Here is a 19,819-nt window from a genome sequence, read left to right as displayed (position 1 = left end):
GATAGCAGCCACATCACAAATGCATGCATTGTTTTGGGCAGGTTTATTTAATGATTAAGGGGGTGATGAAGTCATTTGAAATCCGTCTTATTCCACGTAGATCAAATCAATTTGAACAAATCCATAGGTATCTAACTTCCAAACATTCCACACAGGAATATTTTCATGATTGCCTCTGGAAATTATAAACGTCATTCAATTATAATCTCAAGAGCACTTCTGACACACCCCAACAGAGCAACTGAACTCCCCCAAATTTTTCAGAACACAAAGATACCTTGGCGATTATATGAAAACTAAATGAACAAAGCACGCTAGTCTTCACATGTATTGCTAAGAAGATGCCACTTCTCAACATTTTCATTTCTTGAGAATTGCCACCTCTTGAGGCACGCGAATTTCAGCAGATTAGACAAAATGTATTAAGAATTATTCTATCCTGTGAAGCAACAGCACTTCAGAAGTGGTTCATTTTCAAACACTATGCATCAGTAAAAGCCTTCTATCACGACCAGCAACCATAACAAATTTAGCTGAATTCAGTGTCAGTCCAGCTGGAGCTAAGGCATCAGAGGGGTCCATCTCCTACAGACTCAAGCAGGACTCACAATTTTTTTTCAGCTTGAGTTAAATGAAAGAAAATGCAATTCATATTTCCAGAAGCAAAAGTGGCATATTTTCCAGTAAGCTTCTTGTTCTCATTTTACTATTTTAAGAGCTCTGATCACTCCCAGGGTTGCTGTGTGGCAAGATCTCATTTCTGGTGGCTGATCAATTTCCATGGCCTGATGCTTCACCAAAACCGTCTCCAGAAACTGTTTTTACTCGCATTTAGCATCAGGATATTTATACACAAAATACCATTTCAATGGCGTTGCACCAAAAAAGAAACAGCTTGCTCGAATTTCAGTTGACTTTGTTAAAGGAAATTATTTTAAATTAATGTGGCTACTGAACCACTGCCATCCTTAACCTCAGAAAATATATTCCTTCTAATTTTTGCTGTGAACACTTATTTATTCGAGTTAAACTCCAGCTCATGACTGTCGACCATAAAGAGTCTAAACCTTCCTGCTACTATTTCATATTCTTTTTCTAAACAGGGCAAGCACATGTTTGCTGCATTAGTATGCACAGCTAGATCACCACCATTAAGTGAAATCATCTATATATTTTTGGTGGGATCTTTAACAACTTCCACGCCCGTCAGGGAAATGGAACAAGGCTGTTTTGTTTTCAGACAGCAACAATTTGATCTCTGGTTTACTAGATGGCGCTCAACATATTTTTCCATATGTTTTTCCGCAAAGAGAATCTGACATCAGCATGGTTTACCTTTACCAGTGAATGCAGGCTTTTTTCACCAAACATGTCCCAGAGGAAGGTCAGGTCTTCCTGGCTATCCACATGTGGCTGCAGCTGGGCTGGCAAGGCAGCCAACAGCTCATACAGACCTATAAAACGAAAATAAAACACAAAGCGTAATCTTAGAGTGATCTCATTAATTTCGCTTTAAGGTGTGTGTAAATGACAGCTGGAACATGTCGTTTTTACTGGATCTGTATTCTGGGCCATCAAGCAAAACACTTCTCCAAAGAAGCCAACGAATCTTTTGGATTTTTAAATTCCACGCAAGTGTGTATCAACAGGCAAGTTTTTACCTTTGAATTGTCAACATTCTACAGCCATCCAAGTTTACATAACCCGGGACAGAAAATGTCTACAAACGTTCAAGAAAAAAAAAAAAAAGAAGAAGAAGAAGAAGAAAACGCATACATTCCTTTCCTTAATCGTTATTACATTTCCCTCAATGTTAGCCAAAGAGTGAAATGAGTCATGAATAGGAAAAACTTCCTTAGAAGAGCAGAAAATTGATAGAGTGGTCCACTAAAAAGGTTTTGTGGTTTCCAAATAGTTCCTAATAACATATAGCTTCAAAAACATTTGCATTATCTAACTTCCAAAATCAAGTTCTAAAAAGTGAGACGGATTAAACCACACTTGGTGTTGCTTTGATGTCGTTGCCCGTTTAAAACGACGACGACAAGCTACACAGAACTCAGTTGAAATCTGACTCTAATCTGAGCGTATGGGATACCCCCTGAAAGAGTTAAGGTCAAAGACGGAGGTCACTGGAGGCACTGCTCACTAGAGGCTTCCTTGGGGTAGACAGTAGCACAGTGTTCCACAGTAGCGTACTGCATAAACCATCCATCTCCTTCAGGGGCCGTCAGACGCCTGTCCAAGAAATGTTGCGACAGTGCCTGCCCAGGACTCTTCAGGGAGGTGACCTGGCAGAAGTCAGTATCAACTCATAGCACATGCTTCACTTTCCAGTGGGATTACATGAGGTAAAAAGGACAAACTTCCTTTTATTTCTGTCTGCTGTCTACAAAAACACCAAGACCTCCTGGGATCTACAACACACGGGACTGTTGTTATTCCTGCTCTGAATAAGTGCTGTTGTTCATCAGAGGGACAGCTTTACAAGATATTTAACTAGCAAAGAATCGTAAACTATGGACTGCTGATTAGTATACCTATTATCTTCCAAGAGCATTATAGTATTCTGATAATCAATGATAATTCACAACCAAATGTATGAGTTTTCACTTGGAATGTCAGATCTGTAACTTGAGAGATTAAACTCAAACATTCCTGGAGCTGTATGTGGCCAAAAAGATCTAGGATATCCCAGGAAAAAAAACAAAAACAAAAAACAAAAAAACAAACTTACCCCAAGTACATTCTTAAGTATTCTTGATGGTTTATGTTTATTCCCTTAAAAACCTGGCATCTTGCCTGAACTAGCTCCTATTCATAATTTAGGAGAAACATTTTTAAGGTGTCTCAACCTAATTCAGTATATAATATAGGTCTCACTTTACACAGATACATACATACCCACAAAATAATGACAACTGCCAAGATCAGTGGTTAAAGTCAGAGGTTCGAATTTAAAATTATGTAAAGAGAAGGTAGAATTTCACTATTTTATTATTGATTTCAGAGGCAGTAAAACTAGTTCCTCACTCCTTGGTAATACGGTTAGTTTAACTAATGGTACTAATTGAAATGGAATATAATTTATGAGGTACAGTTGTTGGGGGAGGTTAAATGAGGTAATATATTAGAACAGTCTCTGGCACATGGTAAATACTCAACCTGTTCCATATGTAACTCAGTGAGCTTCGGCCATTGTTGTTATTGATTATTACTATTACTTGTCATTACTATTATGGAAAAAGCAAAACTCTGGGTCAAACAGACCTAGATTCAAACCCCAGGTCTATACTTCATTATTTCACATAACTTACCTAAGCCTTGTTTCCCTCACATGTTGAAAAAGAGACAGTCATCTATCTGCACATGTAATAAACAAAAAAAACACACACACAAACATGCACACGTACACAAATAAGTGCACGTGATACAGGTGAAGTCTGAAGGTTAATGGATTCTATCAGTGACAACTTGCCCACTGTGATTACCATAGTTATTATGCAAGAGGTTACCACTGGAGGAAGCAAGGTCAAGGGTACGTAGGATCTGTATTATTTCTTACAACACGTGCATACACAATTACCTCAAAATGAAGTTGAAACAAAAGAAGATATTATCATAAATACAACTGTTATAAGAGTTGAAGGGAACCGTGCACATGGCAGCACTGAGCCCTGTGGCTGGCGCAGAATAGGCATTTGATTTAAATACACACACACGCACGCACCCTTGCAATGGTTCAAAGTCAAAATAACAGAAAATGTAGGTATACGTTTCCCTGGACACAATGCCAGACTCAGAAATAAAACCACCCCAGTCTTTTACATATGGAAAGTGTTAGCTTTACCCAGTACTGCTTACCTTTTTGTGGGAATAAACCATATTATGTTTAAATTAAAATAATCTCTCTGTTAGCAGTAGCTCATAAACCTGAGTTTTCTGGGCTTTCCTAGCTTCATGCAATCCTAATTTATACGCCACCTAGTTGGGTCTCTAGAGATGACAGCAGGTCACTACTCCTCAGCTCCCACAACTGGTAGCCATGGACCGAAGCCAAGAGAGACAAGACAGTGCCCGCCAGAAATGAAAGAGGCTGAGAAGAGCTAGGAAGGTGGGGCAAGTGGCCTCAACGCAGGTAACACGGACAATCATTTCCTCTCATATGCATCACAGGGGTCCCAGAAACCACTGCCGTCCATGGCGAAAACCAGGTCTGTGCTCTCACGCGTGCTTTTTTGTATTTTAGCTCCTCGAGTTCCAATAGTGAAGAACACTATGAAATCCAAATGTTTTTGGTCCTTGAGATTCAGAGAGCAAGTAATGAGAGTTCAAATAACAAGAGATACCTTGAACAACGTTACCTAAATGTACATGGTCCCTGGTCAAAGGCAGGGACTACCTCCCGTGTAGTCATTCCAGCCCACGAGGGCTTCATTCCAGGTACCACCTTTATGGTACCTATGAACCAAGCACTGTTCGTGGCTCTAAAGGTCTAAGATAAATCAGACACGATCCCCGTCCTCAGGACTGTACAGGGGAAAGGACAGGCACACACAGATCCGTTATGAAGTACAGAGAGGGGTTAGACTGCATGGTGAGGCAAGGAGCAAGGAGACATCAGGGAAGGCTTCAGCAAAGACCACCACCCGAGTTACATCTTTAAGGTCCATGTTCCTAAGAATCAGTATTTATGAATTCTCACATTCGGAGCACTAGATTGGTTCCTGAGGACAGGTAGGTCCAAGACTATGCCACCACCTCTACCCCAGAGATCTTACAGCTTCGATAACAAACAATACCTGTTATCTACTCCCCAACAAAAGGCAACCCTAAATATAATGATCTCCTCTATTTGTCCAAGATTCAAAACGTATTTTCTTCTAAGTAAAATAAACAGATGTTCAGGCTGCTGATACAATCTTCAAACACCGAATTACTTGTCAGGGATGTTGATAAGATGCCCATGCCCTGCTTAAAATATTTAAATTATAATTTGATTAGGAACACACATTTTGAATTACCTATTAAGTACAAATATGGTAATTTAGATATTTGGGTCTTGCCCCACTTGCAGATTTCATCCAACCATTTTGTTTAACTCCTTCACAAGGACTTCCTCATCATCAGTGCCACTTGTAGAGTTGAAGAAGATCATTTTCGCTTCCAGTTACGTGAGACACAACACTTTTTTGAACATGTGGGAGATGTCATCACTAAGGATCCGGGTAAAGCTGTTGCTTTTCCACCTGTCCTGTAGCTCTAGGTTTTTGATCTCCACAACAAAACCACTAACCTATTCTCTAAGTATCTTTAACATTTGCAGGTGTGAGGTTTTTAACCCCTCTCCAAGAAATAATAACGAAGCCTAGTTTAAACTACCTTGTCTCAGGGCGCCTGGGTGACTCTGTCGGTTAAGCGTCCGACTTCAGCTCATGTCATGGTCTCACAACTCGTCAGTTCGAGCCCTGTGTCGGGCTCTGCGCTGACAGCTCATAGCCTGCAGCCTGCTTTGGATTCTGTTTCCTTTGCTCTCTGCCCCTCCCCCGCTCACACTCCGTCTCCCTCTCTCTCTCTCAAAAAAAAAAAAGAAAAAAGAAAAAAATTAAACCTTGAAACTATCCTGTCTCTTTAAAACAAGAACAACAATTCTGTCAAGTGATGTCTCAATGACTCCAAAAAAAAAAATGGGAATTCAGGTTACATGAGAATAATTGTGGCTTCTCCAATCAACACGTTTTTTGTGTAAGTCAGTAAAAGAAACTTCGTCAGGGCTTGAATGTGAGGCAGCTCTCTCTTTTCTGAGAGAGAATTTTAATAGTGGGGGGAAAAAAACCCTACCTTATATTTGGGTATATATGGTACAAGACAATGTCAAAGATGCATGTGAATAAACTATCTCACAAAAATATTCCAGCAGGGGGGGAAAAAAAGCAGTATTTTTGTATTAGGGTATTTTATATACTGAGACAAAAGGCAACAACGGAAAAACTAAAATATGACAAGGGTCATGTGATTAATATGTACAATAATCACAGTGATTTAAAGGAGAGAACGATCGATAAAGGTCACAGAAGGCTATGCTAGAGCTGGCAGGATGTGAGCTACGGTCTGAAGGAAGAAAATTGGGCCCGGAAGGGTGCGTTGCCAGGGTGGATAATACCCAAGCTGAAAGTCAGCAATAACCATGCAAAGGGGTAGATTTTTAAATGCACCAAAATTCTGAAGAAAACACTAGCAAGTACTCAAACTCACATTTCTGCCCTGTACGTTTGCCTCAGTCATGGTCCAATCTGGAGACGAGAGCCGTGCGGTCATTTGAACGGGGAGAGTCTAATATAAATATATAACAGAGGATGACGTATAAAGTGGTAAAGCAAAATCTCAAGAATACCTGGGGATGAAGGAGAAGACCCAGGAGGAAACACCACTGAAAGAGGAGCGCTTTCCCCAAGACGAGGATTCAGAGCTGGCCGGAGGTGGTGGGACTATCACCCACCCAGTGGCTGGGTCTCCCTGGGTCCGGGCTCGTCCACTGTCACTGGACCAGCAGCAAACTCCCCTGCAGGTGTGCAGGTGGACAGAAAACCACGGCTGGGACCGTCAAGCAGGAAATGCTTGGCCACAGTACAGGTGGGTGGAGCCTGGGTGACAGGAAACCACAGCCAGGACCGGAAAGCCGAAATAATCCCTGCAGGTGGGCAGACAACTGGGAAAGGACTGGCAAACAGACAATGCCCCCTTGGGGCTAGCTGGTCAAGACCCGTAAGGTGACCTCTGGGTGCCCGAGTGACCCACCAGGAACTCCTCTGAAGGGGTGTCGCTGAGACTCAAGAGGAAGCCGTCCACCAGGGTGCCACCAGAACCAAAGGGGGTAAGCACCGTTGGATGCTGCCCACGTGGGCTGCTGCCAGTCCCATGGGAGGAACAGGAAGACGTGAAAAACACCAGAGCAAGGAAGAGACACCTCTTCCTCCTGCAGTGTGCCACTCGTGCCCTCCCCTGATGCCAGCCGCAAGGAAGGATACTTAAAGGGCCCGACTTAACTTTCACAGGGCAGGCACCAAAGTATGGATTTAGGGCTGAGAGGCAATACGACGATACCTTGCCCAGTCTTCCACGTGTAGATGCAAGTGCGTGCATGCACGCATCAAGGGTGGGGCAGTTCTCCTCTTTGCAGAAAGAAGAATGCTGTCTTTCTGCTTTTATTCTTCTGTGACTTTCTGTTGTTTGGCAGTGGGGATACATGAAAAAAATTTTTTTGACGCTTATTTTTTGAGAGAGACAGAGCATGAGTGGGGGAATGGGCAGAGAGAGGGAGTCACGGATTCTGAAGCAGGCTCCAGGCTCCGAGCTGTCAGCACAGAACCCGACACGGGGCTTGAACTCACGGACCACAAGATCATGACCTGAGCCGAAGTCGGACGCTCAACCACCTGAGCCACCCAGGTGCCCCTCCTTTCATTCTTCTGTGACTTTCTGTTGTTTGGCGGTGGGAACACATGAAAAGTATTTAATCAGTGGTTAGTAAAGGTAAAGATTTTACAAAATAAGGATTTTCAAAGGGAAACAGTATTGCCTATTTTAGATTTTAGCAGTAGGCTAAGCCTCGACCCAACAGCTCAGTTAGAGGATGTCAATTCAGTCAAAGTTCTAAGTTCAAAGGTGACAAATGAAGAACACTCATGCCTATCCAGAGAGCAGTCTCTTAACTTCAATGTCCTCAAAAAGGCCTAGTGTTTATAAAAGAGGGCAGAGGGCAGAGACAGAGTGCCATTTTCCAACAATTAAAACAACAACAACAACAACAAAACTAAATCTGGGAAAACAATACAAAGCACAAAGAGAGCAAGATCTTAGGAGCTAAGGAAGGCGTTTATGGCAAGAGGAGCTAACTGCAGAGAGAGGCAAAGATATTTTCAGATTTTTAGTTTGGTCACTGAAGCCTACTCCCCCCTTCCCCAATGCTAGATGGCAGATGCTGGCTGTCTGAAATCGTGAAAAATAATATACTAACGGGAATGTTCTGAATACAGACTAAACTGCCACTCGGCAAGCCAAGTTCATTAAGCCACTGCATACAAAGACCATGATCTTGATTTAACTTCACTAACTCACTTGAAGTTAGATGTGCTACAGCTGGCTTCTCTGTAGCTTTACTACGCTGAAGGATGAACATAGGTCATCTTCCTTAGAGATAAAAACCGAAAAGCTTACTCCCCCTCACCAACACCATCTGGTCAGAGTATGTTCTCGAGGCTTTTTGAGCCCTGAGCAACACGAGTGACAGAGGGGCAGTGGTAGCATTTTACGTACAGACTGAAATACTTCGATGCTTTAGCAACTTCAGGTTGTCTTGCGATTTTTTTTTTAATATATAGAAGTAGTGTTGTAAAGCTCAAGTCCTAATTCTCTAATAATCTTATTATCTTGCTCAAGTCCTAATTCTCTAATAATCTTATTATCTTCATAGTAAAATATACATCACGTAACAGGCAGGCGACTGGATCAAGGTCTGGGAACGTAGACAGCACTGACCTAAACAGTAAGGAAATGTAACCACCTTGAGTAAACAATTCATCCAAAGTTATGATATATTAATCAGAAGAGGAGCATCTGGCTGGCTCCATCGGGTGAGCATTTGACTTTGGATTTCAGCCCAGGTCATGATCCCAGGATCGTGGGATCGAGCCCTGCATAGCGTCTACACTAAGCATGGAGTCTGCTTGGGATTCTCTCTCCCTCTCTCTGCCCCTCTTCCCTACTCGCGCGCTCTAAATAAAAAATACGCGCGCACGCGCGCACACACACACACACACACACACACACACTAATCAAAAGATAATTATGAGGAGTCCTCATCTGGGATTAAGATTTCATTACTTCATAAGATTACCCAAATCAGTGGATTTGAATAGTCATTTTAACCATAAAGAAAGGTTCCCGTCATCATAGTCGAAGCCTCTACAGTTTCACCTTGCCTAAACAAACTAGTTATTAAAAATTATGCCTATTTCTATTTTCTCTCCCCTCCTTAATCTATCCTTCCCATCACCAACGAATAAAGCTTCCTAAAATAATAGTAATAATTACTACCAGATGCAATTCCTAGTAGTGATCATACCTAATACTTACAGAGCTAAGGTGGGCACGTGGTTTGCACGTTACCTCACCTAATGCTCTTCATAAGTAGGTTCTGTTACTACCTTCATTTTACAGGAGGAAATGCATTTAGCCTAGAAAGGGGCATATTCAGGACTTAGCCTCAACTCTGCCTATGTCTCGATAATGAGCCCAATACTTAAATCTCCTACTCAAAAACCTTCAAGAGCTATCTATAAAAGCTAAGGGCCTGACACCCCAATTACAGAGGGATCAAATATATCAAATAAAAACTAGAGGAAGATTTCATAGAACATTTTTGTCATGTTGGAGTTAAATGCTTTTCTTAGCACACAAAGAACTTAAAAACCAAAAATGACAACGCCAGACTTTATAATAAACAAAATTTTCACCCACCAAAAAAAAAAGAGAGAGGTCTGCAGAGAAACTGCTAAAAATTATTTGCACCAAGAAGGTGATTGAGTAAGGCAGAATAAGGACTGAGGATCAACCATTGTATTTGGCAACATGCAGCTTATGAATTCTGGCATCATGAAGAATGAAGAAGCCTGGATGAAGGGGACTAAAAACAGAGACATGTTGCAAACGACAACTGTAAATATAGATCAGCCTTACAACCTCTTACCAAACAGAACTGGTATTTGTAAGGGAGTGGGGAGTGAAGATGTTTTTAACATGGAAAAGAAAAAAGCCCGGCATATTTGTGTGGTAATGGCACCGATCCACGACAAAGAAATTTTACAATGTAAGAGACGGCAGGATCTGCCACAGCAGATGGGCAGGATGGGGGTCTGGTGTACAAGCGGAGGGATGGCATTAGATACAAGTACGGCTGGTTCACCTACAGTCCCAAGGAGGAAGGCAGAATACTCTGGAAATGTGGTACAGGGAACATGTGGCAATTCCCTTATGATCGCTGCCGTATTCAGTAAACCATGAAACATGGTCACCTGCTGAGAGTGAGGATAGGGAAGAAAGTGCTTGCTTCTGGAAAAAAAAAAAAAGGCTAAAGAGACATCTGGGAGAATGGGAAAATGAATAAAGCAGGGAAGTCATAAATTGGTACACATTATTGACAATATGAAAATTTAAAGCTTGCATTCCCTTTGATCCAGTGATTCACTCATTTATTCACTCACTCATTATACTTTTAGATAGCCCAGAGGGCCATCCTCAGGACCAGTCTCCAGGGGCTCTCAGCGTCTAATCTACACAGAAAAACCAGAACAGGAAACAATTACTCTCATTTTTGCTGTATACATTTCTGCACTGCTTGAGTTTTTACAATATTGATATTACTTTTATCATTTTAAAATTTTCGCTTCTGGGTAATGATCTGGTAGAACCCTCTCTCCAGCCATAGGGCTCACAATTTCCCCCGAAATTCCGTTCCAGCCACAGAGGACTGCTACTTGCTATCCCCAGGACGCAGAACTGCATCCACGCAATCCTGCACCAGTTCACTCAATAATTAACTTCCTGGTGACAGCTACTGCTGCCTTATTCCCCTCCTTCAGGACCCCGGAGATGATCTGAAAGACAGAACAAGCATGGTAACATACTTAGCTCAAAGTTTCATGAAAGGTTTAACATAACATACTTGACGATATTTCGAGGAGCGTGTGTAGGAAGCGGGCAAAGTCCGGAGACCCTGTGCGTTTCAAAATGCCACCTGCTCCTTTCTGACCTCAGTCTACAAATACCAGGCGCTCACTGCGTGCCAGGCACTGGTAAGGACAGGGGCTACAAAGGTGACGGGAAGGAAAAGAGGAAGCAAATTCGTCCCCTGGGTGTAGTGTAGGAAACTACAGGGAAAATAAAGGTAAAAATGTAACTGGGAAAGGCGCTTTAATAAGGGAGTGATGGTGGCGCCGTGAAAGTGTAACCGAGGGATGTGAATGACCTCAGGGGAAGCTTCCCCAGTGGAGACAAGTGGGCTGCATTGAGGGAAGCACAGACATTAATGAGGACAGAAGAAAAATCTCGTAGAAAAGAACCACGCTTACAAAGGCCCTGTGGTAGGATGCTGAGACTCTGGAGCCAAATGACGTCACTACTAATGCCAACCGCGCAACTGGTAAGTAACAGCTCTGTGCAGCCATGTCTTAATCTGCAACATAGACACAGCAGCGCTAACCTTACAGCGTTGTAATGAGGATTGAATGGCTTTTTCATAAAGCTTAGAATGACACCTCACTTAGCTATACAATCTATGTGAGCATTTTTAAAATAAAAATAAATTCCAAGGGCGCCTGGGTGGCTCAGTCAGTTGAGCGTCCAACTTCGGCTCAGGTCATGATCTCACAGTTCATGGATTGGAGCCCTGCATGGAGCTCTGTGCTGACAGCTCAGAGCCTGGAGCCTGCTTTGGAGTCTGTGTCTCCTTCCTCTCTCTGCCCCTCCGCCCATTCTCTCTCTCCCTCTTTTAAAAATAAGTAAAACAAAAAAAAAATTTAATAAAATAAAATAAATTCCAAATTAAATGCTAAAACACAGGAATATGCCCAAGCATTAAAGAGACAGATTACAAAATTTAAGTTTATCCTGCTGGAATACATTAAGGGGAGAAAGGCTTTCCACAATTGGCAAAAAAAAAAAAACAAAAAACAAAAACAAAAAACAGTCAAAGAGCCCCATGTTTTGGGTAAAGAGTGAACTAGAAAGAAAGGAAAAGTGATCACACGTCCTAGACCTGAGTCAGTCTAGAACATTTCCATAGTAAAGGAACATAACAAAATGCTCTCTGTTCTCAAGCAGCTTAAGTTCAAGGTATCTCATATCATCTGATGTTCAAGATAAACCTATTTGACAAACACTTGTAAAAAAAAAAACCTCAGTCACTGTAATTATGATGATATCAATATTACATATTCATTGACAGACTTCTGACAATATTGCCTTATGTAACCTTTGTGCAAGTGCACCGTCCTATTTCAAAATCCTGAGTGAGGCTCCCGGGAAGAAATCATTTGTCATGAACACGAAACATGCTGAAATACTCGTGCACTAATCTTGCAAAATGCTTCACGTGGCAACAGAAAAATAATATTAATCCCTTCACTGAGATGATTGCACAGGCTTCTCACTCCCCTCCAGGCTGCCAGCATTGGACGTAATAAAGAAACACAGTGGGGGCGATCGGTTATACCATGCTGGCATTGCCTTATGGAAACAGAGTTACTCAGAGCTGACAACAAACCTCCACTCAGATGATTTAATCATTCTGGATCTCTGGCCCCCCAACTTTTGAAGTGACATTATAAGATGGTTCATCAGCTACAAGATCAATTTGTCCTTGGAAGTACTGTCATCCCCTCGTCGTTTTGGCAGAACTAAACCTTGGGGAACCCTGGCTACATCCAGAGATGGTGGCAAACCAACCAGCGGCGTAATTCATCTCAAGAGGTTGATCGGTTGTTTTTTTAAAACAGATCTTGCTTTTAAACCTTTTAGCATCCGGTCTCCCTGCAGTTTCTACAAGAGCTCTTGATACAATTAACATGTTCATGAGAAAAATGTCAAGAACTCTTGCTTGCTTTCTATTTACAATTTGAGGGATTGAAAATCCTTGACAAACTTTTATCTTCCCATTTCAAAGTGATACAGTTATAGAGGAAGACAAAAGATTCTGAGATTTGAAAATTCACAAGGAGGTCCTCCACACAAAAATACGAATTCTCAGATGACAAACTGCATCAGTCAGAAACTTACACCAAAAAGTCACATTAAGGCTTACCATTTGGTACAGACCCACTTCACAAAATTCACCTTTATTATAAAAATTACTTTCTGAATCTTTAAGATGGATGGAAGACGGGAATAAGAAGTAATGGATAAAAAAGGAGCCAGGAAACCTATTTATTTCCTATACAGACAAGAATAAAGTCACAATGCTTTGCAAAAGAGGAAAATTAGCAGAGTTGTCACATTTGGCAAACGATAGAGAAGGATCTTCTCATCAAGAAAGCTACCAAGTACAGACACGCCATCTGGACTACATCAAAACCAATCCAAGGGCGAAGCAAAGAATAAAAAGCCTCCAGCTTAACCAAGTGTTTGTGGTTCAGAAAACCTGAGGAGAATTAGGCGGATAAAGGATGTGAACTATGATTTTACTGACTTATACTGAGGATTCACATCTGCTTATGGAGACTTGAAGCCTAAGTGAAAATAACAATGCTTAATGGAGTTTAAAGTGACTGGAGGGCCTTCCCGAAGTGAGGAGCAGACAAATCATCCTTGCCACTTTGGACTATTCACTTCAGATCAGTGAGGAGACTCCCCCCCACCCCAGGTCTGCCTGCAGACAGGGCGATGGCTCACCTGAGACAATGATGGGTAACAAGGAAGAGATGCTGGGAAGGGAAGGGGGGGGGGGGAGGGGGGAGGGGCGTGGTTGGGGGCAGGGCAGAATATTTAGCAGTAGAGGAATGAATCTGCCAAATAAAAGGTCAACATGACACTAAGACGGTTCATACACTCGGAAGAGCATGTCCCCGTGCACTTGAATAACCAAACCATGCATGGAAGGAAGGTCCCCAACGTCACAGTTCCGTGTTTAGCTTGAGCTGATGAGAGAACATGAGGGGAGGCAAATGTGTACAGGATTGACTAAATTCTACTAAACTGAGGGAAAGAAGAATATCCCAGTTTAAGCAAACTACTGAATTATAAACATATATTAGGTATCCACAGAACACGAAGACACTAACTAGTAGGCACAAAAATGAAATGGTGAAATCAAAAAATCTGGCCCATCTCTTAGGCAATGAGATCTCCTGCCATATAGTCAAACCCAGCATCGGCAATACTATATCCAAACACAAGGAACTGGATAAGATACAGATACACATGATAGATAGATAGATAGATAGATAGATAGATAGATACAGATAGATAGCTACAGATACATATCAGGACACAGAAGACTCGAACTCACAATAAAAATTTACTAAGTAGAGGTAAGGTTTTTGGTAAGAAAAATAAAAAGGCTGGAATCAAAAAAACAAACAAAAAAAAACAAGAATAGAAAATTTATACCAACTTGTACTTCTTACCTTAAATACCCAGCATGATCCAGGGCTAATTAGAATCTCAACTCCTAACCTGGGAAACATGTTAACCAAAACTAAGAGAATGTCACACATTCCTTTCCTCCACCTCCACAGCACTTCTGTAGAAATTCATTTATGCCATAATCAAGGGAAAAGATACTAAGATACATTTATTGTAGCTGTTCTGAATATTCAAGGAAAAAGTTGGCAAAGTATGGATCACAGATCCATCTATAGGAACTATTAAGAAATCTTTGTTGAGGACAATTTATTTTCTATTGCTTTTCCACTGTATTTGGACAAATATAAATTATTGCTAGTAAACCAAAGACAATGAATTTAATACTAAAATGTGACATTAGTTCTCAAAGCAAGAACATCTCTAAATGGTGAAAGCATACAAAAATAGCGAAGTGTAAAGTGGAGAAATTTTTCCAGGTCCAGAAAACTGCTTCTGTAAAAATATAATATTCTGTACAAGACAGTAGTTCCTAAGAGAATAAATGGCTCAGAATTTGATGAAAGTGTTCCCGCAGTGAACAATTCACTCTTCTTGCAGATTCCAGATGCTCTGCATTCCTGACATCAGGATGGAAAAATTTACTGTTAGTCTAGAGAAATTTAATATCACCATTCTTGTCATATCCCTCATAGCTTCATTATTAGAACAAGTCTGGGGAAGCTATAAACCTATGTTAAATGATAAAAAAGATGTTCTCTGTGTTCAATCATATTAGACCGTATAAGTAACCCAAATATTTAGAAATCCTACAGAAAAAGACTTGAGAGAGAGAAAAACATGTATTTATTTGTTATTTTTCCTAGTTTTGATACCTGTATTCTGCACAGTATGGCCAGGCATAGGACCAAGACATTTAACTACAACCAAGGACTAATAAACACTAAAGGACATATATCGACGCCCAGAGCAACACTATAAAATTTTATTATATTAATAAAATGGGATACACCAAGCTTTAAATTTTCCACTTTGTCAAAGGTAAAGTAATCAGCACTATTCAGTGCCATTCATAACAGGCCTTGATTTTTCTCATTTAAAATAGGTTTTATTTCCAAGACTACCTATGCTAAAGTATAAAATACTCTAATACAACCCCGACAGAACCGTTCTCTTTCTTACACTCTCCCTCCACTACAAGTAACTTATTAAAACATTTGGCAAGCTCTGTTTTATATATGCAAACAATCAGAGTCATTATAATGTTGCAGTTTGTTAATAACATTTTATGCAATCACCTAGAAGTCTGTAAAGTCAGGGCAAGGTAGTAGCGGGCGAGGCCATACACCTGTACAGAGCTCCCGTTTTTAAAAGCTAGCGCCAAGCTTTAAATAGATTCCAAATTGTAATTAGCTCTGTGTTAGCAGTCCATGGCCTACGCAGCATGTCCTCCCCTATCAGAGTGAGTATGACACACGGGTGACCGGTGTGAAGGGCACAGGTCCACTTATTCGTGCATTTTTTTTTTTCAACGTTTATTTATTTTTGGGACAGAGAGAGACAGAGCATGAACGGGGGAGGGGCAGAGAGAAAGGGAGACACAGAATCGGAAACAGGCTCCAGGCTCTGAGCCATCAGCCCAGAGCCTGACGCGGGGCTCGAACTCACGGACCGCGAGATGGTGACCTGGCTGAAGTCGGACGCTTAACCGACTGCGCCACCCAGGCGCCCCACGTGCATTTTTTTTATAGCATGCTCCCCTAAGTATCTTTTCTGCTCTTCTCAACAACATCTTTTCTCTAGCATATTTTATTGTAAGAATACAGCATAGGATACATGTAACATACAAAACACGTAATCGGCTGTTTACGTGACCAGTAAGGCTCCTGCTCAACAGCTGGCTATTAGTAGTTTTTAGAAAGTCAAAAGTGGGGCGCCTGGGTGGCGCAGTCGGTTAAGCGTCCGACTTCAGCCAGGTCATGATCTCGCGGTCCGTGAGTTCGAGCCCCGCGTCAGGCTCTGGGCTGATGGCTCAGAGCCTGGAGCCTGTTTCCGATTCTGCGTCTCCCTTTCTCTCTGCCCCTCCCCCGTTCATGCTCTGTCTCTCTCTGTCCCAAAAATAAATAAACGTTAAAAAAAAAAAAAAAGAAAGAAAGTCAAAAGTTACACATGTATTTTGAACTGTGTGGGGGAGGGGGAAGTGTTGGGGAGGGACTGATGCCTCACTCCACCCCCACCAGTGTTCAAGGGTCAACTGTACCTTGATTCTTAGAAGACTCATCCAGGAGAGAAAGCCATGGCAAAATGAAAATTACTTCTAAAACTCTTATGAATTTAGAAGAATGAGTTACATTTACACTACATTTAACCAGTTATAGGGCCCCCTAGTCTGGAATAGGTAGTCGGCTATTACAGGTGAAGTACTGTATTTGCTTTATTGCAGTCAATAGCATGATAGGATTTATCTTCATTTATTCCAATATACTTAAAATTAAACATGTAGTTAGGCCAAGCCAAATAAAGAGGTTATCTGCCTCTTGGCTTTCATGGCAGAGCAGCAACCTAAATCTTAACTCTCATCATCCTACATTCAGTGCATTAACGGTAAGTAATGGACAGCCCAACGGGTACACGAACCTTAATTAGGAAGAAAGCAGCAAGAGAGATCATGTAAATAGAAGCCGGCCTACTAGTGGTAGAGAATGGCGCTGTAGAAAGACAAACAGGTATTTCTCACTGGACTACGACAAGAGTCAACAGAGATAAGGAATGAGTTCTTAGCACCTCGCTTGTGCCTCCACGTCGTGTAATGCCACGGATACATTAAAAAGCACCTAGCACGTGGATGCCCCCAGTAGCTACATAGTAGCTGCCATTGTCATTTCCTCTCAGAGGCTTGTTAGGTGAAGCAATAAGCAACTGAGTCAAAGAAAAGCTCCTGGGAGTGTTCAGAATTATTTCCCATGGCTTTCTTTTCAGGCATTCTCCTGAAAGAGCCTTCCTGATCTTCCCCCGAGGACCATCTGTTACGCAAAAATACACCAGCTGCACTCCTAAGAAACTTCATGTTATCAAAAATGTGTAAAAACTCTTATTTCGTGGGGAAAAGAGATGGTAGGTTCAAGAGTTCCTAAACTATGGTATGCCCATGTATGAATTTTAATAACAAATGGAATAACCTAAGCAGTAAGTCTATTTTACTTAAGCAAAAAGTCATAAACTGGTGGTTCGCAACTGCTGACCACGAACCTAAGTGCTTCCCGGCCTTCAACCCACACATGTCTTCTTTAAACAGCTTGAAATTTCCTTTCTAACAGAAATCATAACCATCAGTGTTATGACTGGCCAGCTAAGTCTGCTGAAACATAACGGAATATCTGGAAAGAGAGCTGGTATACATAAAGAATTGAGTAGAAGACAAAGGTACCATTGCAAATCATTAAAGTAGTGAGAGATGATTCTGCTAAGAGTGCTGAATCCCTGTATTACTATTCAGGAAAAAAAAATGCCATCAAATCCATTAGGATCCGTACATAACGAAGCCAATCCCTAATCATCTTTTAACGTGCAAATTGCATTACAAAAATTCAGTCTAAGAGACATCTGCTATTATAAAAATCCTTACATAATATTTACAAGGGCAATTTATCCCACAATCCTCACTTCTCAAGAAGCAGCAAAGCAAAATATACAGACTTTAGGTACTCTGCCCTATACCTTAACACACGTTCACTTGAGCTTCCTGAACAGTACTGAAAAATTTAGAAGGTTCAGGGCTCCTGGGTCACTCAGTCAGTTAAGCATCCGACTCTTGATTTTGGCTCGGGTCATGTTCTCGTGGTTTGTGCGTTCGAGCCCTAAGTGGGGCTCTGCATTGACAGCACAGAGCATGCTTGAGATTCTCTCCCTCACTCTCCGCCCCTCCCCAGCACATGCACACATGTTCTCTCTCTCTCTCTCTCTCTCTCTCTCTCAAAATAAATAAACTTTAAAAAATTAGGAGGTTCAAATGCACTACATCAGAGAAGTTTAATGTTTAATGTGAGGTTTGGCTAATTACATATATATGTTTTAATTGTATCAATTTCAATGGCCGTATAGAAGAACTATTTCATTACATCTTAACGTCATGGAACTATCTTCTTAGTTTGGTCTCCATCTTTACTGTAACCACTTACCACGTATCCCTCAACTTCTCTTCTAAAAGAGAAAAAAGTCATGTCTTCTGAGTGACAAATTCCAAAAGTAATATAAACCAATTAAAGTTGATATTACCAAAGAGAAAAGTTTTTTTTTTCAGTTAAGCTCAGAATATATTTCTATCAAAAACTGGGATGATTAAGTGTTCAGTGGAACCCAGATTTGAATCCAGACTGCCTTATACCAGAAGACAGGTTATTGACTTCTGTGGTATCCTGCTTCTCTTACTGTACATCAAGAGTTTTTGTTCTGTTGCTTAATTAGCCGTCTCCATCCCAGTAAAAGCTTTTTCTCAGAAAAATCGTCATATGTACTCGTTCATTTTTGTGTTCTAGTTCCTGGAAGAGTGTATGGTATACAGTAAGCGCACAATAAGTATCAAGTGAATTGCACTGGTGACTAAGGAAAAGATAGGGACAGAGAGAACGAATAAAATGGTTATTCCTCCTCACCTTTTACTACTTTTGGTCAGGAGAGGGACGAGTATTTTGAGGAAGGAAGAAGGCATCTCATATGTAAAGGACAGAAATTGATCAAGAATTGACAGTATCTGAATTGTTATTAATGCTCACATTTCAAAAGTGACTGGAATAGGTGAAAGTTCATTTCCATGGAACTCAAAAGCTGTAATTCATTTTCCTAAGGAAAATTATTCCTTTAGGAGAAATTTCCAATTTTCTGCTACGTAAAAGAATTTTACATCCAAATCCTACTCATCTCTTAATTCACAGTTCAGGTGCCCTTCATTTCACCTACCCCCAAAAACTGGCACTCAATCTCTTCCGACTCTGAACTTCCATCTCACTTCACCTCCCCCTCTCGTAAGATACTGACCACAGGGGCGCCTGGGTGGCCCAGTCGGTTAAGCATCTGACTTCGGCTCTGGTCATGATCAAAAGGTTCATGAGTTCGAGCCCCACATCAGGCTCTGTGAGGAGGGCTCAGAGTCTGGAGCCTGCTTCAGATTCTGTTTCTCCCTCTCTCTGCCCCTTCCCCAGTTCTCTGTCTCTCAAAAATAAACATTAAAAACAAATTAAAAACAAATTAAAAACAAAAAAAAGATACCGACCATAGTCAGCCTTGTTGCTGAGATACTTGTACTCAGTTCTGTAGGCAGTGAGATGGATGCATATCCTCCATGCTGCCGGCACATGCGTGCTCAGTAAACGCTTGAATAAATAATGAACTAATTCATAAAGAAATAAGCCTTCCCATAAGAACCAAGTTCTCGCCTAGCATGAAAAATTTCTTAATTCAAAAAACAGGATAGCTCTGGAAGTCATGGGAACACAGGGGAAAGGCCAGCCGTACACTCAGATGTGTAATGTGTTAATAGCCCATACATTAGTCTCCAAAAACTTTGATTCTAACATGCATTCTGTCAGATTTTAATTTAAAGCACATGCTTCTATCTTTCCATTTGTTTTGAGAATTTTGACATTTTTAGGGCTTTTTTTTAAAGTTTATTTATTTATTTTGAGAG

The 19,819-nt window shown here is 41.1% G+C and overlaps 1 protein-coding gene across 8 annotated transcripts in view; it reads right to left on the bottom strand.

The window, feature by feature from the left end:
* Positions 1-19,819, bottom strand: part of MPP7 (MAGUK p55 scaffold protein 7) — a 303,608-nt gene that overhangs the window by 179,753 nt on the left and 104,036 nt on the right. For 7 of the 8 annotated variants that reach the window (XM_040451103.1, XM_040451107.1, XM_040451109.1 and 4 more), the window contains exon 3: positions 1,336-1,454. In XM_040451103.1, the coding sequence (XP_040307037.1) occupies positions 1,336-1,454 (119 nt within the window). The remainder of the gene's footprint in view (positions 1-1,335; positions 1,455-19,819) is intronic. The other variant, XM_040451105.1, reaches the window with a different exon arrangement.

Source organism: Herpailurus yagouaroundi, unplaced genomic scaffold, assembly GCF_014898765.1.
Source record: "Herpailurus yagouaroundi ecotype Mexico unplaced genomic scaffold, PumYag 203, whole genome shotgun sequence".
Classification (NCBI taxonomy): Eukaryota; Metazoa; Chordata; class Mammalia; order Carnivora; family Felidae; genus Herpailurus; species Herpailurus yagouaroundi.
This window is presented reverse-complemented; position numbering and strand designations above follow the sequence as displayed.